This window comes from Falco naumanni, chromosome 12 (assembly GCF_017639655.2).
Source record: "Falco naumanni isolate bFalNau1 chromosome 12, bFalNau1.pat, whole genome shotgun sequence".
In the NCBI taxonomy this organism is placed as follows: domain Eukaryota; kingdom Metazoa; phylum Chordata; class Aves; order Falconiformes; family Falconidae; genus Falco; species Falco naumanni.
Genome location: NC_054065.1, coordinates 14,433,665 through 14,458,324, shown reverse-complemented (window position 1 = coordinate 14,458,324; position 24,660 = coordinate 14,433,665). Strand labels below are relative to the sequence as shown.

Sequence of the window (24,660 nt, the reverse complement as noted above, 5' to 3'; positions counted from 1 at the left end):
TCTTGGAGGAGCTGTTCTTGTCAGCAGTAGTACAAGAGGAAGAGAAAAACCACCCGAAATAAAATAATGTCCCGTGCAGGCTATCTTAAAACATTTTTTATTGTTATTTCAAAATCAAATTTCCACAAATAAAGAGAAAAATGTTGCTCATTGTGGCACTTTTTGCAAAGTCGGAAGGTTAAAGGAAAGTTATTTTGTAACCAAGCATAAAATAGGCATTTGAAAAATGATTTAGCTGGAAAAAACACAATTTTTTCCACATTAAGATAACTTAAGAACACCCAAATTGATTTTTATTAGACTTCTCATATTCGCTTCTGAGCTGACACATGCATGAGATATTCAGCCCTAAAGGTCACTTCTGAGAAAGCTATAAGTAACTGGAAACAGCACTGCAGGATGAAACGATGTTTCATCGCTAACTGTTACTGCTGGAGAGTGATAAATCTCTTACTCCTGAGGCTAAAGAGCCAGCTCCTGTAAATAAATTTCTATTTCTCAGCTGTACCACCAGCTGAAAGATGATGTGACAGAGCTGGTTTCCCCGATTTCTAATTTTTGTTTCAAGAGCAGGCGGGACAGACCAGGCCGACTGCAGCAGACACTGGTGCTGAGGGACACCGGCAAGGCCCGTGGCCTGCCTGGGCGGGAGCCCACTGCCCTTCCCTGCGGCCGGCAGCCGCTGGCACTGGGCAGGTCCCAGCTCCTCTTGCCCCGCGGAGCACAGGCCACGCTAGCCATGCCTGCCACGGGTGCCCTCGCCGCCATGTCGCCCTCGCCGCCATGCTGCCCTTCCCGCCATGTCGCCCTTCCCGCCATGCTGCCCTTCCCTGGCCACTCAGCGCTTTTCTAAAATGGCCGCCCCACTGCCTCACACAAACGCCTATTCACCCCAGCTGCTAACACCTCACTCCCGTCTCCAGGCTTAGGTCACCCCGCGTTTTACTCTCTCCCTCTCCTTTTCTTTCTTGTGTCAACATTAGCCATTAAGGTTTAAATATGAAAAAAATCCAGCCCCAGAACAAGGGGCAGGCCTTTGTCGATTCTCTAGAGCTTTTCTCCAGAGCTAATGGGCAGGCTTTGCTATCAGCTCAGGACAGGCGGGGGGCAGCCGGCTGTCTGCTGCTCCCTACGCGGGGGCTACGCCTGTGCGCGCCTCCTCAACTCGGGGCTCGGGCGGCCACGGCCCCTCGCCCCTGCCTTCGCCCCGTCCCGCCGCCCGCTCGGGCCCGCCCGCAGCCCGCTGCGCCTCCCGCCAGCGGCTGCCCCGGAGCCGGGGGGCCGCCCCTCGTCCCGCCCCTCGCCCCGCCCCTCGCCCCTCGCCCCGCCCCTCGCCCCGCCGTCACAGGCGCGCCGCCGCTGCCGCGTCGCCCTTGCGCAGGCGCGGGGCGGCCATGTCGGCCGCGGTGGAGCGGCGGCTAGCCCGGTTCCGCGCCACCCGTGGCAACACCGCCGCCGCGCCGCGCCCCGCGGAGCCGCCGGGAAGGGCCGCGGCTCCACCAGAGGCCGCCGAGGGACAGCGGGCCGTCGCGGCAGGCCCGGGCGGCGGCGCTCAGGTGAGCGCCGGGGCGGGCGGGATGGGGGCGTGTGGCGGCGGGTCGGTGCCTGACGCCGCGTCTCGCTGCCGCCTCCAGGCCCGTCCCAGCGGGGTGGCGGCGCCGGTGTGGGCGCGCCCACTGCTGCTGAAGGTGCTGCTGTGGGCCGTGCTGCTGGCGCTGTTCGCGGAGCTGGAGCTGGGGCTGCCCTACTTGGTCCTCTCCGGGCTGTACTGGATGTACGCCGGCACCCGCGGCCCGGCCGAGCGGCGGCGAGGCGAGCTGAGCGCCTACTCCGTCTTCAACCCCGGCTGCGCCGCCATCGCCGGGACGCTGACGGCCGAGCAGCTGGAGCGGGAGCTGCATTACCGGCCCGCCGCCGGCAGGTAGCCACCGGCCCGGCGGCGGGGCGAGCCGCTTTGCTGGGCCGGCCCCGCTGCCCCTCGCCCCACGGCCCCGGGGGTGTGCCTGCGCAGAACGCCGCCTGCGCCGGACTGGGGGCCGGGTTCCCCGGGCGCGGTGATCCCGAATAAAGTCGTAGCAAAGCGTGTGCTCTGGTCTCCTTTCCTGGGGGGGGCCAGGCAGCAGCCCCCCGCGGCCGGTTTGCCGAGGGGCAGCAGGGCCCTTGCGCTGCTGTAGCTGTCGGCCCGGCGGGGGTCAGCTCCCTCCGACCTGGGCACTGGTGACGGGAAAGGCACTGGTGACTGGTGAGGGGAAGGCTGGCACTTGATGGCACCTGTAGTACAATGACCAGCTGCTTCTCTTCCCAGCACTGGCCAGGACCCTCTTTTTGAAGAAATGGCGTGACGTGCTATCCATGTGCCTAAAACAGGCTGCTGCCTCTGTTTGGCACTCACCTGCCGCAAACAGCTGATCTTAAAATGGGGAACTTGCATTGCTTCATATTACAGCTTCCATCTCTTGTAATGGAAGCAAAAAGGACTTCTATTTCCTGGCAGGTAAAACATATTTTTCTTTAACAGTCATGTTAAAAAACCCCAGGGTGAGTGTGTAGCTGACATGGGAATGCAAGAGGCCTTCAGGTGGCAGGGGCTTTGCCCGATCAATAGCACAGCACAGCTGATGGTGTATCTCACCATCATCCCCTAGATGTCAATGGACTTCTTGTATGATCCACCTATATTTTTAGTCTATAGGTCATTGTCTTAAAATAAATCATCATTATTAAGTCATAGTGAAGAGCAGCTGGTAGAAGTTGTGCCTCTGAGGTGAGAAGAAAAGTCACAGACTGGTCTTTCAAATCCCGTTTTGTTACACCTTTTGTAATGTAACAGTTACAGTGCTCAGGTTTGACTTGCCACAAGTTTTGTCATTGGTTGGGGAAACATAAGGAACTGTTGGCTTGAATTTAATTGCTGTGGTAAGAGAATCATAGATTGAAGCACAAGTAATATGTTTAACACTACTAAGTGTCTTTCAGTAGCTCTCCGCAGCACTCTCTTGGCTTCTGTATTGGTCTGCTGTATAAATTCCAAATGCTGCTATTTAAAGGCGAGGACAGGATTTGGGGATTTCACCATCCTCTGGTAAAAAGCCTTCAGAGTTTGCATTATTCTTACTGATTCCTTCTGCCTTTAGACAAATAACGTGCTGCATTTTGGTTTTGATTAACGTAGCCTCTGCAGGTTCAAAGGCCTCTTTGTAGTGGACATGAGTTGTAAATAAAAAGCTTTGTTACCTTGGAAGAACCATGAACTGTGAGTCTTTGCGTTTTTAAAAAGTATTCTAATTACAGAGTAAGAAGTAGTCAGGTGATACTTAAAGTAAATACAGCAGTAAGTGATAGGATTTTGAGAGTTGAAACTTTATTCACAAGGATAAAAATAAACATCAGCATGGTGTTTATGGGGAGTTGATAATCTGACATCTCAGTTTGATTCTGTGGGTTTTAAAACAAGGAAATACATGCAAATAAATATTAAATATCAGGTAACATCCATGAAATTATAAAACTTTATAGCAGCAGTGCTGGAAGTAAAGTTTTCATTTGCTATAAACTCTAGTTACATTATGTCCAGGTGAATTCATAGGCTTCTATTTTCTATTTAATGCTTCATGAAACAAGTTACCACAGTAAGTGAGCATGAAGCTGAAAGGCACAGGAAAAAAAATCACGCGGTTTGTATGTTCCAGGGCTTTGTGTTGGTTTGCTTATTTCATGCTACTCAAATAAATGCACATTATAAATTCTGAAGTAGAGCTGGCATGAATAATAAAGGCTTGTAAAAGGTTTTACTGAAGGAGATGAAGTGCGATGGAGAAATTGGTGATTAGGCCTTGCCAAAACTATTTCCCACAATACACAATTACTGTAATTCTGCTTTGGTGGCACTTGCTTTCACTGAGATTTTCCCTCAGTACTTGGAGGGGATTTAACAAGGTTTGAAGAAGTGAGAGCTTAATCAGAGAGAGGGAGAAAAAAGTTCCACCACAACCCTCTGCTTGGCTAAGATCTCACTTTGTCATCTTATTTTTCTCTTGTATTCTAACAAGGCAGAAGTTACCAAGGTAAGTTTGACATCTGGTGTTAGAGCTATTCTTGTGCACCAAGAGCCCTCAGTTCTTAGGAGGGACAAGAGCCTAGTAACTCAAAAGTGTGTGAAACTGTTGAAAGAATCTTGTGACAGCAACTAAATACAGGTTTGTTATATGTGTGTAAATGCCTTCTATTCCTGCGTCGGTCCTCTTTCATTTGTTACATATACTTTTTCCAGCATAATAGTGATTTAAAACAGTTCTGTAACTTCCTGACTTGCTGACAGCTGTGCAAGTAGCAGAAACTTTTTTTTTTCCAGGTTTGCACACAACTAAGTAGAGCCCTGGAAACTAGCACCCGCTCTTGAATATTCATAAGTTAAATTATTCCCTCCAGTGTGCATTATCATACGGCTATAAATTTCATCTGTCATCATGCTGCCTTTTCACCTACCAGTGACTAACTTCATCAGTCTTTTCCTATTCAGAGCACTTAAGGGTAGATGTTAAATAGAAACATCAAGCATACTCTACATACAGGAAGCTAATTTAATTAAATTATAGGACAGCAGTTAACATATGGGTGTAGTAGTCAGGTGGTGTATTCATGGTCACACAACAACAGAAGCTAGTTGTTAAATTTACAGAAGAACCTGAGGTGCTTTATTCCAAGGTCAGCTCTGCAGCTAATGTTAGAAGTAAAAGCCTGGAAACGGCCTGCACAGAAGCCAGCATGCTAAACGTACGTAAGCCAGCCTGAGAACTGTGGTGGATTTCTAAAACACATCTGACTTTCCCACCTCCCCCTGGAGCTCAATTACAAGCATTATAGCAGAAGAAGGTAACACATCCTCTCTGATTCAATTCTAACCTGATGATTGCAAAAGTAATCCAGCCTGTTGGCAATTTGGATTCTAATACAATGATTAAATAATCCCATGCAAAGCAATCTAGCTTCAGGCAGGGAAGATGTTGAATGACAGAATATCCAGTCCACTTTCTTGGCAATGGGGCTGTGGATATAAGTGCAAAGAGAGACTTGAAGATCAGGGGTGGGGGTGGTAATGTCTGCTGAGTAGTCTTCACTGCTATGCCATGGAAGTTACTTATTACAAGAAATGTATGGAGAGGGCTATTCTCAGAGCTAGTCTTTGGCACCTTGCCTCTTTGTTGTAAAGGGAGGCTGAGTAAAAGCTGAGTAAAGAGATGTAAAGCTTGTTACTAAGTGATGCAGTGGATCATGTCCTGCTTGTAAAGGTACTTACGGTTTTTTTTCCTCAGCAACTCTTGTGAGCATCAGGGAGGGTAACGCAATTAGCAGCGCAGATGCATTCACTGCAGGAGCCCTGGCACTTTTAAACAGACCAAAGCCAGCTGAGCTCAGGGCGGTTTGGGGGATGTTGGGGGTCCCGCTGCCGGCAGGCTGGGGGGGCGGGCGGGGTCCGGGAGCTGTCCCGCGTGCTGAACCGCAGTGCCCGCCGCCCGGGGAGATGGCGCAGGGCGGGAGCAGCAGCGGGAGCAGCAGCAGCAGCGAGCCCGCGCTGCCGCCTGCCCAAGCTTTTCCAAGCAGGTGAAAGCCCAAGACCACCGATGGCTGCAAGCTGACTTCTGCATGTTTGCACCCACAAGCAGCAGAGTACAGCTTGGAAAGAAAATGTCCTCTTAAGGCACAAGTCGTTGTTCTGTCCCTGTTATCCTGTGTGCCAGCTCCAGCTGGAGAGGCAGAGTACCACAAAAACGGAAGGGCTGTGCCTTCAGGGGATATTTCCATCCGTGTCGATATAATGCATACTTATTAATAACGGAAGAGGCCCCTACCATGTACTGGTTTTGGTTCTTTCAAGTGAAGCTTAAGAGCATGAAATGTACACCACCCTACCTGCTGTATTGATAGACCTTCAGGATGCTGTTCTTCACCTACCCAGAAAACAGGTAAGCATATTTTCAACTTTAGCTTTGGGAAACTACTACTACAAAACTGATTCTTCCCTAAAATGCAAGTTGTGCCTCACTAAGTGCTTTTTTTCTAAAACTGGTTTTACCTCGCCCTATCCCCATAAAGGTCTAAGTCTATTTTTTGGCAATAATGATATTCTGTATCCTTGTAATTCAATCGGTCGATCAGTCAGCTCACCCACTCAACAATAATAAGCCATTGACCCTGTGGTTTCAGACCGGATCAATGCTATGCTTAGGTTTTGGATACCTGGAGGCCTTGTGTGCAAATAGGAAGAAACTCTTTTAACTTACTTTAGACATGATCAATTTTTCCTCTGATGTGTTGATTACATTAGCAGATTGCTTTCCCTAGAAACCTTTGTCCAACAGCCTGCAGGCAATGAGCAGCATATGCTTAAGTTTCTTGCTGGAGATGGCATACTTAAGCCACTTGCTTGGGTATTTGAGGGTTTCCAGGTATATTATACAGTTCATTGCTCTCAGTCTGATTCACCTGCAGAAACCTTAGCTGAATGTGGCCTGACAAGTGGCAGCATAGACACTACTGCCTACTGTGCCTCCACTACTGATGCTGTTGGCTGGACACTTCAGAGGTTTCATACTGCTGTCTCTCTGAACATAGAAATGTTCCAATTTCCAGCGCTCCCAGCTTTTTCGAAACTCCATCTGAACCTAACAGAAGCAAAGAAGGAAACAAAAGGAATTAATGTAGAACTAATCAGATCTTTAAAATGACTCCATTAGAAAAGAGCAAGGCAAAAATAAAGATACCATACTTCTGAGAAAAGCTGGCAGTGCTTTAAACTTGTGATATTATTGCTTCAAATTATCCAGTTATCTCATTAGTCCATTGTAAGGTATTCACTATTTAAAATAACGACAGCATTCTCTTTCCCTTGCAGAAATAAAGCTCTTTGATGCACCAGGAAATCTTACCTTCATTATTTTATTCTAAATTGTATTCAGCTGCAATACTAAATGTACTCTATGCCCTAGCTGTACTAACAATTAAGTTGATTTTGCTTATCAGCCATGAAATGATGGAAAAGACTGGCTTCCTGCTCAATACTGTCTTAAGATATTCTTAACAGTTCTGTTTTAACTTCTGGTTTGGTTTAAACAGTATCATGTCTTGAACTACAATTTTTAAAAAAAATATTCAAAGAACAAAGATAATTAAATAGAAAAATGAAGATTTATTCAGAATAGCAAAAACAACAATGAAGCACGTTAAAGACTGTACTTCTCCCCCCCTCCCCCTTTTTTTTTTTAATAGCAATTACAATATCTTATTCCAGATACTAGCTTTTTCTAAAGCTAGGGAATATGTTCACCCAGTGAGAGGTTCTGGGTTAAACTGTGTAACCTCCACTCATTTGGAAATTTATCCAGGGTCTTGTAACTGCTAAACAAGAACAGCATTTAGAGCTGCCTGTTCCATGGGCAAAGTTCTTGCAACTTGACTGAAGTAAGAACCTCCATTAGCTTTTAACACATAAGGCAGAGGACACAAAATTGAACAAAATTGAAATGATCAATTCATTATAGTGTGTTCTTCAGCCTGGAAGTAAATTCACTATAGGTGTGTCACTCAAGTGAGCCTTCTCTGGAGAGCTCTTTTTTTGTTTCCTTTTAGGGCTGGTACTGGGTCCGGTGCTGATGACCAAGAAACTAAATAGGTTGATGGCAGTTCCAGGACAGGCTCGTCATCATACCCAGGCTGCTAGAACCTCCATACTCTGAGGGAAACTTGCTAGGGAAGCAGCTGCTGTATGTCTGTCTTCCCTGCTTGTTCATTGTGAAATACTGAGTCTGTGAGACAGCCCTAAAAAAACACAGGCAAAACCTTGTATAATAACCAATTGTCTTCCCTTGGTGGTTAAGATTCCCTAGAAATAAGGTATACAGGGAAAACGGAACCAGGAACAAAGCTCCCATGAGGAAGGAGAAGAAGGAAAATTTTTTATGTAGAGTATTTTGAAAGAGAAGAGGTATGGGAACTTTGAAAAGATGGTTGTAGAGGTTAGAGGTGGAGAAGACAGACAGCAGCTGATTGAGCTTAATGCAGCTAATGGGTGAGGATGCTGAGAGTGCAGCAATGAATCTGGAATCTGATTACAAAAAAGTTACACCAGCAAAAAGAAAATCTCAACAAATCATAGTGAAAGGAATGTAGATCTGAAATGGGATGGGATGGAGCTGGTGGAAAAGTTCAGTGGATAGTCTGTGTAGAGAATGATAAGAAATGAAAAAGGGAAGACTGGGCAGTAATTAGAATTCCGGAGCCCTATAGTTCAGGACATATTCTTTAACATAGAAAAGAAGTGTACTTCCATTGTGATAGGAAGGAGGAAAAAGAAGAAGCAAGACTACAGAAAATGAAACCTGAACCAGTTTAAACTAGTTCTGGTGGAAAGAGGCAACATCTCTGTGGTTTAGAATATTTCTTACAAAAAGCAACTGCAGAAAAACTGGTCATATGTATGCCCAGCTCATTTTCCAAAGAACACCGGTGATAACAGGCAATCTCATGAGACCCTGCTGTTAGCTTCAAAGCAATATCAGAGCAAATCCAGGATCTTTCAGTTGAAATATGACTGAAACATGAACATATTTTAATAGTTTTCCCTAAGCAGATTCTAGAAGAGGACATTAATTTAGCTTCTAGCATCATTTCTACTCTTGATCTGGCATCAGAACTGGCAAAAAAACTTACATTCTGTATGGTTAAGGCAAAAGAAAAGGAGTCAATGAGTCACAGATAAAAATATAGACCGTATTGCAAAAAAGGATAGTCTTCAGGTACGTATTGTCTGTCAGAAGAAAAAGAGTTTCTCACTTAGTTTAGGAAAAATTTTGTGTGTAGTTTAGGAAAGAAATAGAAGAGACTTGACCTAATCAAACTTTTTACATGGATTTATTTTATGGATACTGATGACTGGGCTTGACAAAATCCTACTCCCTTCTTTTAACATGAGTTGGAACAAGCAAAATAATTCATCCTAAATTGTCTGTCAGCTTTCTGTGAAGCTGAGCACATTGTGGTTGAATTTTGTCAATTATATTACAAGGGCAAGAGAGCTATAGCAACAAGAGATTTGGAGGACCTCTAAGAAATGCAGGTAGGCTACTTCACAGTAAGTTCCCTCAGATGAAACAGGCCTATCTGTTTCAGGGTTTGTAATAAAGTTTGGGCTGTGATGTAACTTTGCCCATGTATCACATGGAGGAAATTACTGGGCATTCCTCATGAGAGGCCTGGCTGCGGCTGCACAGGGGGTCTATGAGCAAAGGCCCCAGTGAATCAGAAGAAATACATATGTACCAGCAGACGGTGCTGCCTTTCAGGATGAAAGTACACCTGCAAAGCTGTACAAGGGATTTGAAACAAATGTTCTCTAACTCATGCTTGAGCAAAGCCTGCTGCTACTACCTTTGACTTTCGTAAGCAGTACAATTAACAAATTGACTTCAACAAAATCTTACCCACAAGCTACAAAAGTGAACAGTCTCCTGCAGGGCTTAATTCAGGATGCCTGCTGCTTGTCTGTTGACTCCAGCCTGGCCATAATGACACAAGTAGAACATTTTCTATTTATTTCAATTCCTCTATGAGGTCTATCTCTAAAGTGATCTTGATTTACCGTGTCATGTTTAAAAGTAGATTTAACATGACTGTAAAACACATTGATGTGCATTAAACGTAATAATGTACTGCCAAATTAGTAGTCTTTGCTTCCCTTGCAAACCTGGCTGCTGAATGAATGAATGAATAATCACTTAGGTGACATGAGAGATTCCTGCAATACTGAAACAAAAAAACACCCTCTCCCACAACAGGGCTGCAATTCAACAGAAGACACAGAGGATGGTACTTGTGATCAATTAACTAAAAGCCCTTGCTATGTTTCTTCTGGGTTTGTGGGAGAGGTTGCCACCCCATGAAGTTCAGCCTGAATGAGAGAGAGGTGATGTCTTCAGGTAGCTGGGCCACAGGGAAACCAAACTGTACAGGCATTAGCCAAGAGGACTCTCCAACCTCACCAGCCAGCTGAGCTGAGTTTCTCAGAATAAAATGGGCTCTACTCCCACATTCACCAAAACAAGGAAATAAGCTGCACTGTGAGACAGATTAAGAGCATCGGCTGTAATTCTTAATAAAAGAAAAGCTCCAGCAGTGCAAACTATATATAATTGTAAGCAAGAAAACTTGCAAGATTTCATGTCTACAAATAGTGGCCATAAATTATACTGCCTGAATTCCTTCCAACATTTGTCTGAGGAGTTATCCTGTATAGCTGTACAGAGGAGGGTCTGTAAAAAAAAAAAAGTAACAATCCTGAAGAAGGATAATTCAGCATTTCAAGACCATTTTCAATTTTCTTTTCCTACAGTGGATGCTGATAAGGCAAATTGGAAGAACTAGTGTCTCTCTTACCTCATTATTGATGAAACAGTAGAGAATTGCAACCATCAGTCCCTGATAGAAAAATAAGAAACACAAACAAACAGAAAAGCAGTGAGCAGAGCAGCTTCCTTGCTTTGCCAGAAAAACTTGCAGAGGGCTAAAGTCTCCACACTGGCATGTCCCATATAAGACTGAAAGGTGGAGACACCCTGTGGTCCCTTCTCAGCTCTGATGACAGAGGAGAGATCTGACCAAACTATGTCTCAAAGCACACAGTCTTAGGAGAAAGGTGATACTCTTTTCTTTAACCTGTTTGGTTTTTTTTTTCTAGATTCCTTTCCCCTTCTTTTTCCTTACTTGATTTCAAGTTACAAACACTTCCGAAGAGAATGATTCACAGTAATCTTAAATACAGCTCTGTGCTTGATAAACAAGGGAATGAGTCGGTAGGCAGGGAAACTAGAAAAATAATTATTCCATTCCCTTAGACAAGGAGACTCTTTTGAAATGGGCAACAGCTACAAAAATCACAGTAAACCTACATCCTCCTCACATGCAGTTACAGCTGTAGACAGCTACCTCTCACAGCCCAGATTTTCCAAGGAGTATCAGAAACACTGGAGAAACCACAAAATTTGCTTTCAGCAATGCCACGATACAATTACAGGAAATCACAGTTAATTTCATTATTGCCTTGAAGTGTCCCAGAGGAAGTAGATATTGATACATGGATAGGAATACCTGTTTATTGTGGTAAATTTAAGACTTTGAAAATAAGAGTATGTGATACTAACATCTAAGTAGGCTGTTAAAAATTAGTCCTTATACTTTCCCTTCCACAATCATAATGCTGTAATATCCACGCTAAATTAAGAAATATAAAGAACAGGGAACATGCAATGAATGCAAGAGAAAGCAGGTCCCCAACAAGAAGTTTAAAAACTTCTTGGGGACAGGGGCACAGTGCAAGTGCTACCTGGAAAGAAGCAAAGGAGAGTTCAGTAAAAAGCTTCACAAAGCGCAGCATCCCTCTGGCATGCTCATCAGTAATAAAGGCAAAGATGACCTCATGGGTCCCCAGCAGCGGGATCAGAGTCAACGTAGACTTGGCCAGCCTAAGATCACAAAGAAAGAAAAAAAGCAATGCCACTGAGTAGATCATTGTTGATCCCAATGATCACTGGGAGTCACTGTTCCTGCATTCTGCTTCTGTCACAAATGGCAGCTTTGGTAAGTCACTGCACCACTTTGTGTCGCAGGGTCCTCCTTCAGAGGTTACAGAAAAAAAAACCCACAAAAAAGATCCTCAAAATAAACTTAGCAGATATCCATATGTTTTAACTGCCCCTCCCACTCCACTGCAGACTGTTTCCTGCTGAAAGCAAAACGCTCTCTTCAGCTGCTGGCTGTATTTCACCTGGAAAATCTTCCAAACTCGGGAGGAAGCCATGAGCTTTCTTGTACCTGGGATGTCATCTTGTGTGTCTATCCTTTTTCCCCATCTGTAAGCGGGAAAGATGACCAAAACCTACCTTGCTGATGGCCTGAAAGAAATAATCTATCAGTAATTTTTAAAATACATAAAAAATTATATAATTTTATATATATATGCACACACACAAAGCATATAAAATAACAGAATTTTTAAAAAAATATCTTGGCAAAGGAAGGAGTACTTGCCATTCCTTCTCACTGCTGTGGTGTGTTAAATCTCCAAAACATCAAAACTAACCGTAACTGCAGATGACTTTGTAAAAGCAGTTAAACTGTCTTAAAGTGAGTGATGTCTCCATGATATAAACGGCAAGTTCAAAGACACAGCTAGGAAAGGAAAAAAGACAAACTGACCTGAAATAAAACATTTTTCACCTGTGCAAGAGCAATGCTCAGGGATAGAACCACAGGAAAACATTCACAAGAATCGTCCTGAACTCTCTTGATAGACATACAAGCTAGCCACCCAGCAGGATAACGAAAGATGCTCGAGCCTCAGACAGGAGTTTATAGGGCTATCCTGGGCCACAGAACCTATCGATGCCTCACAACAACCTTGTCTTGAGACAATTGAGTGGATACAAAATCACTCAATTTTCAGGGCTGTCAGTACTTAGCAGGTCTTGCGTGCCCCAGGGCTGTTGGCTGCTGTTCTGAATCATGTAATCATCCAGGTTGGAAGGGACCTCTGGAAGTCTCTGGTCCAACTCCAGTTCACAGCAGGTTACTTGGCTGTGTCCAGCCAAGATTTGAATGTCTCCAAGCTCCTCCACAGCCCCTCTGGGCCCCTCTTCCAGCATCAGAGCACTCTCACTCTGCATTTTTTTTTTTTCACCTCTGACAAGTAATGAGAATTTCTCTTGCTATAACTTATGAACTCTGCCACTTGTGCCCTTTGACTGTGCACCTTTGACAAGACTCCAGCTCCACTCTCGGTATAACCACCGTTGGGTAGCTGAAGACTGCAATTAAATCCTTGCTTAGTCTTCTGTTCTCCAGACTGAATAAACCTAGTTTTCAGCACCTCCACCTATGTCACCTGGTCCAGGCCCTGAACTAGCTTGGTGCAAAACTGATGCAAGTCCCATGGGGCTGGAGGGGCAGGACACAGTGTCTTCCTTCTACTGGGGTGCCTCAGCCTGGACACCAGAGGCAGTCTCACAAGTGCTGAATAGAGGGGATCGGTCACTTCCCTTGACCTTCTGGTTATGCTCTTGCTAGTGCAGCCCAGTATGCAGTCAGCCTACACTGTCCTAAGGGCACACTACTGAATCATGTTCAACATGTGGTCCTCAACATCCCTGGGTCTTCTCTAAAGTTGCTTTCTCCCCCACCAGTGCCCATCCTGTATGGTTACACAACAAATGCAAGGCTCCTGTCAGCCCATCCACTGGCCTGCCAATGTCCTTGATACACAAGGACCGAGGAATGGTGAATCAAAGCAACTATTGAAATTAAATAAATAAAATAAAGTTATACATACAGGTAAACATAAATGCAGATCTCTAGTGGATGTAGGCAGACCACTGCATTAGGGGATAGGAGGCTTGTTTAAATGAGCAGCTTATCAGCAAGTCTTGTGATGAAGGCTCTGCTCCACCACCACCTGCCTGAAGCTGATGCTGCAGACACCGCCTGGGTAAAGAGACCGGAGTTGTGTAGGTGTACAGCAATCCCCTAGATTATTTAGTGAATGCTGGTTGTTCTGGATGGGACATTTGGAGAGCTCTGCCTTGAACAGGAAGCCATGCGAAGTCCAACGAAAAGGCTTCCTGGGTAATTAAGACCTCCCTAAAGAAAATCCTTTCCCTGAGCAAGGGGAGAAGTTTCTCCACAATTCCAGACTTTCTGTAGAGAAAAGGGATTTGCTGCCATACTGAACAGTTAGCTCTCTCTTTGTCAAATGAATGGGCAACAGGAGAGAGGTGAAGGGAAGGCTGGCCTGAGAGCAAACCACTCTTTTTTCCTTTCCATACACAAGCATACCTAAGCTAGTGACTTTATAGGGCACCTAGACTAGTCCTTGTTTAAAATAACATATTTCAACGTAGCAGTTCTATCTTCCCTCCTCCCAAAATCTTTTCTAGTGTCCTTGAGCAGAAAATAAGGCTGAGAGAGGGGGGTGGGAATTCTGATACAGGAATCTCTGGTTACTGGTCTTGTTATCACCAGAAACATATCAGTGCACTGAACTCTTCTGGGGAAAAAAAATCTCCCCAAAGCTTATGGCTATAACCACCAACTCCAGATGGACCACCAAGACCATAGACTTCATCAGTGAAAAAGACTCTGTTGCTAGGCAAATCCTTTTCTGATAAAGTTTTGCTGTTTACACAGCAGATTTTTTAACACACAACACAAAGAAATGAATGAACGTGCACCTCTCAGATATGGCTCAACTGCATCAAACCTTCCTGTTGCTTGCAGAAGCCATGAGGGCAAGGGATTTCTCCCTTGACAGGGTAAATTTACAGTCAGACTTTTAAATAGCTTCAAGCCATCACAATTTTACCCTGGCAAATAGAGGTCACATATATTCAAAAAAACAGTAGGCATGAAAGCAAAGCCTACAGGTTATTAAAATGAGTCTCCTTTTCTCTGTTTGAAGCTCTAAACACGCATTAGGATTTCCAAAAATCTCACGTGAGGTAAAAAAGGCAGGCAACATAGAAAGCAACACTATACTCTGACGAGAACGCATCAAAATACATGCTGTGTCTAGCTTAGAAGGCTGCAGCATTGAAATATCCAACTTCAGACTAAGTCAACTGCCAGTAGCAGTCCAGCCACCACAGCATGTAGCTCCACACTAGTTAATTCAATAGCTAACTTGTTAGATCTACTTATTTTTCAGACTGCAATACAAAAGTATTCTCCAAGATGCAGAAATGAAGAATGTGACCATGATTCTTAGCAAGGTGATTAAATAACAGGAATAATACAGACACAGACAGGGTGAAGCCTGCAAAACAAAAATTGAACATTTCTCTGATAACCCTGACATCTTTCTTGGAACATCCTATGCATTCAAGATTGAAAGCTTGTCTCAATAAAATTAGCAAGAAGAATAAGGAGCAGCACTCTAAATGAACCCTATCTTGATCTTCATTGAAGCAAATTTTTTTATTTCTATTACTCATATTATTTTTTTTCAAATTAGACTAGACTAGAATAGAATAGACTGTTTCAGTTGGAAGGGACCTGCAATGATTGTGTAGTCCAACTGCCTGACTGACTCAGGGCCAGCCAAAACTTAAAGCATGTTATTAAGAGCATTGTCCAAATGCCTCTTAAGCACTGACAGGCTTGGGGCATCGACAGCCTCTCTAGGAAGCCTGTTCCAGTGTTTGTCCACCCTCTTAGTAAAGAAATGCTTCCCAATGTCCAGTCTGAACCCACCCTGGTGCAGCTTTGAACCATTCCCAAGAATCCTGTCACTGGATCCTATCCTATTCCGATCTTATCACTGGATTCCAGGGAGAAGAGTTCAAGACCTCTTTCTCCACTTCCCCTCCCCAGGAAACTGTGGAGGGCAAAGAGGTCACCCCTCAGCCTCCTTCTTAGCTGCTCCTCATAGGATGTGCCTTCCAGCCCTTCCACCTTTTGTCCAACTCTGGACACATTCAAGGACCTTCACATCCAGTACTTGCATATGCTGCAAGTATTTAAAAAAATATCTGCTTAATTAATATTCATCCAATATTATGGAAAACTGTAAAGTAACGAACTCGGAGATCAACCCTTCTGTTAATCTGTAACACAGGTGTACACCTGCCCTGGCTTTAACCAGGAGGCTTTTGCTTTTCTGGAGACTGACTGCCCAAGTAGTCATACCAATGCACGACACCACCCCTGGGCATTACTCGAGGTTTGTGATCTTCAACCACCATTGTCAATCCACTCAAGTACCTCCTTGTCTACTTCCATTTTGATGAACATGAAAAGTCTCAGATCACCATACGACATACCTGCATTTTATGTCAGTTTTGCACATCAAATTAGCCTGTAGTTTGGAGATGATGATGCATATAACTCTGATAAAGATCAGGAAATTTACCTGGAGAAATGAAAGAAGGATTTATATCATCATCAAGAAACACATGTGCATAAGTCTTAAAAAAAGCTGGGCTGTGTATGCACGCGTAGGTCCCTGTGCATGCTGCTGCTGTGCAGCTGCAGAATTTGCCATGGATCTCAACTCCTTGCTAAGGAACTGTGCTCTAAATGCATCCTTTGTGAATGCACCAGCCAACTTGGAAAACACAGGCAGTTCACTGAAAGCAGAGGAAGTCACCTACATCTCTGGGGAGGGAACACAGTAAAGGTGTGAGTTGTCTTTCTGACTCATCTGGAGGCATGACTGACATGGTATTGTGTGGCTGCAGAATGTAGCATTTCTCCACAATGCCACGCAATTTGATGCTCTTCTGTAGCTCAGTACCTGGAATATTACCTCCCTGTACTACGTTTCTGCACACAGGGGTGTTAAACTGGATTGCTGTGGCATGCTGTTTTGTTATCGTGTGCTGCCACTATAACATGTGGGCAAATTAAACAAGCAAAACACTAGTTGGGAATTCCAGTGACAGAAACCCATTCAGTTTCATAAAAATCACATTTCTGAGTGAAAATGTCAATGCCTTCAAAGGTTATTCCTTTGGACATGCACAACAGCCATGCCCACATCTGGTCTTTGTACTGCATCATGTCCCGTTCTCATGGAAACCTGCCAGCTTGCTGCACACGTGCCATACTCACCCCAATGGCAATGAGAATGGGCAGCCTGATGATCAACCAGTAATTCATGTTATAGTTTCTGGTCCAGCAGCTAGGAAGATGGCAAAAAGAAGGAGACAGAAGAAAAACTCTCAGTCCACTACTAAAATCTCCTGTTTTTCATTCTGTCACAACAATGCAAATGGAAAACACTACTGAGGACTAGATACCAGGAAAGCGTATCATGCTGACATGGAAACAGATGCAGTTGCTTCTTAGAAACACTGAATGCTTTGTACTATTGCAGCTATTAATCCAACTGGATACTACTTGCTGGCTTTTCTTGCTCACTAATGGCCAGCTCTCCCCCACATATTGCTATGAATTATCATCACTTAATTATGAATATTTTCTCCATTAAAACCAAGGTCAAATTTGTCATGTGGCTGAAAGGAGAAGGGGGGGAATCTGTTTGAGTCATACCTCGCCTTCATGATTCCTATCCTTCTTCTTCTGCATTATTTTTTATTACTCTTCGGCCTTCACTGTCAGGTTATCTTATTATTTAACTGTTTGTTAGTTCCTTATCCCATTACCTACCATCACTTTCCTTGTATCAGTATTTAGATCAGTCATCTATTTTATTTGTCCTTATTTTCAAAAAGGACCTACTAATTTCAACCAGGAGATAGCAATTAAGGCAGCAAACTCCAGTTTCTTCAGTATATATGTACAGGTTTCAGGCCCAAAGGGAGTTTTAAAGGTTATAAGCAAGTAAAATCAAAGATGGGAGCAATAGTTCCCAACTTTTGTTGGCCAGCTAGTCCTTTGCCAAGTAACATGCTGCAGGCAATATAATACTTAATTCTCCCCGTAAGTCTCATTTTAGCTTTTTTAATTCCTATGTCCTTGAGCAACATTCGAGAAAAATCACATGAAAAATGATGCCTGAAAGCCACGGTTTGGGGTCACTGGTTTGAAGTGAACTTTACTCTCGGGCGCTTGTACATCTAGTTCTTTCAGGTCGCACTCCGGCCCCAGCCAGCCACCCCTGACTGTGATGGGCCGTGTGAGTGCACAGTGCCCATGTGTTAGGGCAGTGTTTACATGCCACTTCACTTGCCGCTGCAGTGACAGCATTCTTAATATTTCTATGAAATAACTTTTGTTAGCCTCCTGCCATATTGCTAAGCGTTACTCAAAAGCAACAGTCAGTAAAGCAAGCAGGTTTCTGAGCTACACAGGCTGTGAAACATAAACTATGAAACAGCACTGCAGAAAACAGGTTCCTTCACAAAACACGTTTCTCCATCTCCAAATCTCATCCACCAAAACATATATATGCTCAATTTTCCTGAAGTTTTCTTAACAGGTCTATGAAACTTCAGCGTGGGCGATGCTGGCAGAGAGTAAACCCTCCCCAACCTTGTAATGGGACAGTCAACTTGAGAGAAACTAGCAAACCGTGCAGCACGTGGTAGGGATCCACGCTACAACAACACACCCACGTGCCCTCACATACTAGAGAGGAAAGTGGAACAGCTTGGAGGTGGCAATTCTATATTCCTTTGCAGATACTGCAAGCCCAAGAAGGTCTCAGGATTTCATTTTTCCTTGCAATTTCAGTTTAATGCATATAACAAGCATATTATTGCAACCAGCAACTCCGCAACCTACAGTTCAATTGTATTTTAGATACTGGAGAAAAAAGTGTATGTACTGTGTGCAGTCAGCGTACCTGAGCTGGAACCTGAGTAACAGAAGAACTTCTTAATTGGTACGTGTGACTGGCAGCCAGCTTCATGGAGCCTTTACAATTAATTTTATTTGAACTCCTCAAGACCGGCAGGATAATAGGCATGGCTAGAAGTGCAGTTCTAATTTTCTGACTAGCTGCAGTGGAAGCAGAGGCAATTTTAGAATTTCCTGATAATGATGGAGGCTGAAAAATGATTCTTTACATTAACTCAGCTACATTTCTGTGTGTATTAATTTACTTCCTGTGGCACAGAGCAGTTTAACTACTTTTAAATTTATACAAATATGTGCAATAAAAATGTCATTACAGCTCAAATTGTCACAGCCATTAAAATGTCCAGAAAATAAAATTGATAGATCTGTGCCTGATTTCTTGTCCATTTGTGCTTTCTGGGATTGCCACACTGATAAATATATCACCCTCTAGTGTGTTTAGGATCTGTCCCTGCAGTTTGCTCAGCGCCACTCAGAAGATGCTTGGCCTAACTAACAGCCTCAGAGCCACAAACGGAGAACTGGCCCAGTGAAACAAATGCACTGGGAAGTTTCTGCCTTTGCTTACCGATCTGGTATTCTTTTTCTAAAAATGAAAACACTGAATTTTTACCTTAAGGATGTACAGCTGTATGACTCCATTTTTTAAAAGGACTGTAGGCTTGCTATCTTACTCCCATAATTAATTGCAGATAGAAACAAAGATGTCTAAGTATCAGCTCTTTAGGCATAGTCTAATAACTAAGAAGCACAGCTTACCTTTAATTTTATTTTTAGTCCAGACAAAGTCTTTTTCAGTAGCCCACTTTTTAAAACAGCAGCTCCTTTGTAAGCCACACTTGCATGTGTAAGGAAAGGAGCCAGCCTGCAAGTATGTCTTGCAGGCTTCAGTGTTTTATCCAAAAGGCTACGTAGCGTTCATAGGACTCCCACAAATTTCCAGTCCTGACCACATTTACTTCCCATTATTCCTCATAGTCAGGGAAGTAGTTAAGTCACAAATTAAATTTACAGCCCACTGCACATCCATGGTGACAGTGCTATGACAAACAGCATGAAAGATATCCCTGGCTGCTCCAGCAAATGCCCGCCCAAGGCACAGAAATCTTGCCTTTCAGAGAAGCTGCTGCACGTGGTTATTTATGGGCTGTATTTTACAAATATTTATACAAGATTTAGAAAATTCAATAAGGTGCAAAATTACCCCTTTTTAAGGTCCGCTGAAGGCAGTGAGTGACAGTTTTCCTTAATAGAAAATATAAATCAGCTCTGAGCACTGCGTAATGTAGGAGGCTCAGCATGAGCACTTTGAATACATTTTCTGCATCCATGGGAAGATATGCCCATGGAACATCGCTTGTTCAGAGGCTGCGTGTTCTCTATACCTAGTCTGATAATTTCAACAAAACTTGCAATACATCAATATGGCCCCAATCTTGCTACAGAATATTATCAAGTCAACCTTGAAAAGGAAAGTCAGAAAATCCTAGCATTGCTTAAGCCAGAAAAGACATCTTTGAACTGGTTCAGTATTATGAAAGACACTTTAAAAAAAGACATTTCTTAATACTCACGAACATCAGGAAAAAAATCTGGGGGTGGCTCTGACTACACTGAATTTTCACATTGCAGCATCTCTCCAGCAAGGATTTTGTCTGGGTGGGGAAGAGGAAAGGACCCTCTACAAAAGTGCTGGCTGGGTTGTTTGGAAACCAAGTAAGAGGAAGACCCCATAAATAGTACACTTAGAGTAAAAAGGAAATAGAATGAAGTTATTTATTTCATCACAAAGAAAGTTACCCGAATTTCCAGGCAGTCACTGTCACTGAGAAGAGGAAGCCACTTTGCTCCCTTTTGCTTAAAAGAACAAAACCAAACAAAACCCCACAACAAACTACAACGCTATTTGGTACATTAAGCATATATAAAGGCAATTTTTCAGAACAGCCACTATCGTAAAAGTGGATGAAAAGTATTTTGAGCTTTGCCAGTCTTGTGCGTGGTATAGTTGACCAGCAAGACTAACGTAAGCAGGCAGAGAACTTGCCTTTGTTTTAAAAAGATCTAAATAATGGAAACTTAAACAAGAACAGGCAATCACGTCTCTGCTGCTAGGCATAAGCTAGTCCTGTGGGAGGTTTTTGCCTTCCTCTGAAGCATAACCGTAAAGGCTACTGCCAAAGGCATAGTATCAGGAGTGGTCTTGGTTGGGTATGATGACTTCTACTGTTGATACTGTAACCACAGAAAAACAAAACATACCTTTCCTTGACCTGCAAAATGATAGATTCATTCAGACATGCAGAAAATTCTGATCAGAAAGAAACATATGCTCCTTTCTGAAATGTTATGCAAGACCTTCAAACAAAACAGAAGCAATTACGTGAAGTTTCAGCACATTGCCAAAGCAAACCACACCGAACGCAAAGCAAACAATGACCTGCTGGCGCACACATACAGCACAAACGAAATCGCTAGAAAAATCAGAACTAAACCAACCCCTCATCTTCATAAAGGTACTTGACAGTTCCCCAGAGGATAACAAACAGCATTGGCACACCTGGGAAGAGAGGAGACAAGGTTGACACTGACATTAAGAGACAGGGAAAGGCAGAGAGGAGGATAAACCCCCCACATAATGATGAGCAACACAATTGTCTGGTGGCAGGGTTGCAGCTCCTACCCAGCACAGATGGCTGTCAATGGTGGGATGAGAAATCCAGCCTGCAAGTAACTCATAAATGTAACTCATTTTGCCTGGGCCCCCATCTAGCTCCTAACAAGCATGAAAAATGAACACCAGACCATCACCACCATACTCTGTATATACCAGCTTTTCTGTAGAAAGTTTTACAGAGGTGACAAGGGAATGAAATTCCTGGAAACTCTACTAGCCTCTATATTCACACAAGAGAGGAGCATACTGCGCTCTGACCTGAACATTTGCATCCACATTTCTGCTTGTGGGTCAGCCACACTGTGTCCGGGCAGCACCAAACTCAGGCTGTCTGTTGGCACACTGAGCCCCATGTACCCCCAATGGCCAAGGGGACTGTGGGCACACGACACAGAGCAAGTGTGCCCAGCACCCCCACCCCACCCCACCCCCCCCGAGACGTCCCAAGTTTGCGCTGTGGTGCTGCATGGACCTGAGTGGCTGCAGCAATGACAGCAGATACATCTGGTCTTGAGAACAGGCTTGCTCCTATGCTTACCTGACAGTGCATGTGCTACAGCTGGTCGGTTTTTCTGGGGTGTAAAGGGAAGACAGAAAAGCCACATAAGCTGTCAGTATTACTTGCTTTACAATGTCAAAGGCTCTCAAAGTAATTTCTTTCATTTATGAAACGCTTAGGTCTTGCAAAATAATTTTGAAGTGCATCTACCAAGCAATACTTAGCACAGGGAATGCCAAAAAATCCCACCGTGAAGGAGAGCAGGTTTGAGACTCAGCGAGCAGGATGAGGAATTTCTGCCTAAGGATGGATCAAGATGTTCTAACTCATATATACGTACGTCCTTGGACAGTGCCCGATGCTGTATGGACATTGTATAGGAAAGGCAACATTTAATGTGCTTTGTTATTGCATTTTTAAGAACCAGTATGGAAAGGGACCATAAGAACATCAGCGTGCAGCAGTAAGCACTGCACAGGGCACATATGCAGCTCCTGCCAGCAGAAGCCACAGGGAATCTGTGATGTCTTCCAGTCTAAGCACTATCTATAGTGGATATTATCAGCAAAAACCTTCTCTCTGTTGTACCGTATTCTTCTCCTGTCAGAACAGCTAAATACTACAGACCCAAAAGACCAATTATTCTCCTTAATTAGTTTAAAAAAAAAAAAAAAAAAGATAACAGAGAGCAGCAAGAAGAAAACCCCAACAGTCAGAATAACAGCAAAGATAATGAATTGAGTAAAGATTATTGGGGCAAGCAGTTGAACATGTTCCATGGATGTACCTGATACGTAAAGTACACAATATTTTGGGAGCAAAGTTACCGAGAGCTCCATGCTGCTTTGATAGCAGCATAACAGATTAAGAACAGGCTCATTGTAAATCCCCTCCAAATGCAAGCGAGCCTTTGATTCATAGAAACGAATTATAGTTTGAATCATTCCTCTCTCGACTTTTCTGAGAATTAAGACTTCTTAATATGAAATTTACAGGATAAGACATGAACACTGAGAGCACAAAGGGTGCATGTCAGTGGAGGGAACTGATGTATCAAGTGATTACAATGATGATTTTCAGATATCTCCATCTTCTGGATATATCAGAAATATCCCCATATTTAATCACATTACCTGACATTTGAAATGTGAATCAGTTATTAATATTATATTTCAAAAGAGCCTGGATAGAAAGAGGCCAGTATTATTGAACTGCACCAGCATCCTGCTATGCAAATATTTTACAAATTGATAGGTAACATGTACAAGGTGACTTGTTCAATACCTTCTGCCCACTCCCACTTGTAACACAGGCCCCTGGTGCCTTGGTGTTGCAACACTCAGTCACGTTATTTTCCATGCTAGCAATACACATTTTAATATGGCATACAAAGATTTAACAGTGCAACACATACACACCAGCTTTGAACATCATTGCATATTCTATGTGGATACCATCTGACATCTACCAAACTGACAAAGCCTTGCCCTGAGAAATGGGTGGCTCTGAAAACTGTCTGGGACACAGTCTCAGCAAATGGGAATGCATCCAGTTTTCCAAAGCCCTAGTCAAGATCTAAAGAGCAGACTGCCCCAGGAAAATTCCCTAACCCACCTCAAGTCTGCAGAAGTCATTCACAACAGCAAAAGACACATCTCTGCAGTAGCTGTAGTTTGCAAGGATCACTGAGGCTCTCCACAGATTAATTTGCAATCTTGATACCTAATCAACCTGCATTAACTGACACAAATACAAGTATTATTCTGGTTACTTCACTCAGTCAAGAAAAATCTGGCTGGCTTGAGCAGGCAGTGGAAGCGAACTGTATACAGCTCCTCGAATAAACTATAGGTGACTACCATTCATTAATAGAATCAGCACTGTAATCCAGTCCTGGGCTCCCAACACGCAGCTCTTTTGGTGCATTTGAGTTTCAGTCCTACGCCTCTTTCACTTGCTGCTGCTATTGAAAGAATATCAGCTACCTGAGAAAAAAACTGCACCCACTTATAGGATGCGCTTATTTAAGAGACAGGCTGAACTCTTTCTAGGTTTGCCTTTTGTCATACAGAAAGCTCCAAAGTTGATCATTTCCCAAATTAACTGACCACAGAAAGGTCTCTGAATTCTGGAAAAGGTAACATCTGCTTTTGTCTGTACTGTATTACTGCTGAAGATGCAGAAACTGCAACAGCCTGCTCGTAATAGTCTGCCATGTTGATTCTTGCAGGCTGACAACTGACCAAAAATCTTTGAACACTACATAGTGATTATGAAATCTGTCAAGTGTATTAGGAAATAAGCATGCTGACAGCTCAGCTAATAAAGTTCAACTTCAAATGACAGAGGACAGGGCACCTGAATTATAGGCTGCAATAATAATATATATATTAGACGATGAGAAATAATGGAACTGCCAAATCAACATCTTAACACCCCGCGGCATAAATAAGCAGCATGTCCTACTTATTTTCACTCTAGCTTATATATTCTACACCTGACCAGGTGTCTTCATACCAAGAAAAAAGAAGTTGGAAAACCAGGCATTATCCAGAAGGATAATGGGATGGGATACGTCAGAGAAGAAAGCGGTGAGAAATTCTGCACAGGAACCACCATTTGGTTGACATTGTCACAACGCTCCACTGTCCCTAAGGAGCAGAGAGGAAAGCAATTTGTGGAGCTGCTAATGGAAGTTACCATGTTCTGATAACAGCGTGTAGAAATCAGTCTCCGCATTTAATGGGTCTGAGATATTTTGGTAACGGAGCAGAAAAACTCGGGCTCGTTCTGGAGCCCACCAAGTAGCAGTTACCATGGAAAGGTGTCACCAGGTGGCGCTATTCCATGCGATCCTTCCCTTCCCGTGATGTGCACGCAAGTTCCCATTCTTACAGACACCGTATTTCTAGCTTTGCATTGTACCACATTTTACGTAACAGCAATTTCAAGGAAGAAAGATGTATGAGGAGCAAGAGAGGCTCCATTCGTCCTCACGTACTGATTAGAGATTCTTCCTGAAGTAAATTTTTCTCTGTAGGACCACAGCACTGCCATCCTGCAGAGACCCTTAGATAAGGACATATTCCAAATACAGCATTTTAGGACTGATGAGTTTGTGTAT

At 43.6% G+C, this 24,660-nt stretch overlaps 2 protein-coding genes across 2 annotated transcripts in view; one reads left to right on the top strand and one right to left on the bottom strand.

Annotated features, from left to right (window-relative positions):
• Positions 1-1,370: 1,370 nt before the first annotated feature.
• SAYSD1 (SAYSVFN motif domain containing 1) lies at positions 1,371-3,244 on the top strand. The gene is made up of 2 exons (XM_040612172.1): positions 1,371-1,556; positions 1,635-3,244. Exons 1-2 carry the CDS (start codon positions 1,395-1,397, stop codon positions 1,923-1,925), a joined length of 453 nt encoding a protein of 150 aa, XP_040468106.1. The 5' UTR covers positions 1,371-1,394; the 3' UTR covers positions 1,926-3,244.
• A 100-nt stretch (positions 3,245-3,344) lies between these two features.
• Positions 3,345-24,660, bottom strand: part of GLP1R (glucagon like peptide 1 receptor) — a 58,778-nt gene continuing 37,462 nt past the window's right edge. The window contains exons 7-12 of the mRNA XM_040612174.1: positions 20,860-20,920; positions 16,651-16,720; positions 15,861-15,949; positions 11,375-11,513; positions 10,429-10,470; positions 3,345-6,662 (exon numbers count right to left, since the gene is read on the bottom strand). Coding sequence (XP_040468108.1) covers positions 6,495-6,662; positions 10,429-10,470; positions 11,375-11,513; positions 15,861-15,949; positions 16,651-16,720; positions 20,860-20,920 — 569 coding nt within the window. The 3' untranslated portion in view covers positions 3,345-6,494. The remainder of the gene's footprint in view (positions 6,663-10,428; positions 10,471-11,374; positions 11,514-15,860; positions 15,950-16,650; positions 16,721-20,859; positions 20,921-24,660) is intronic.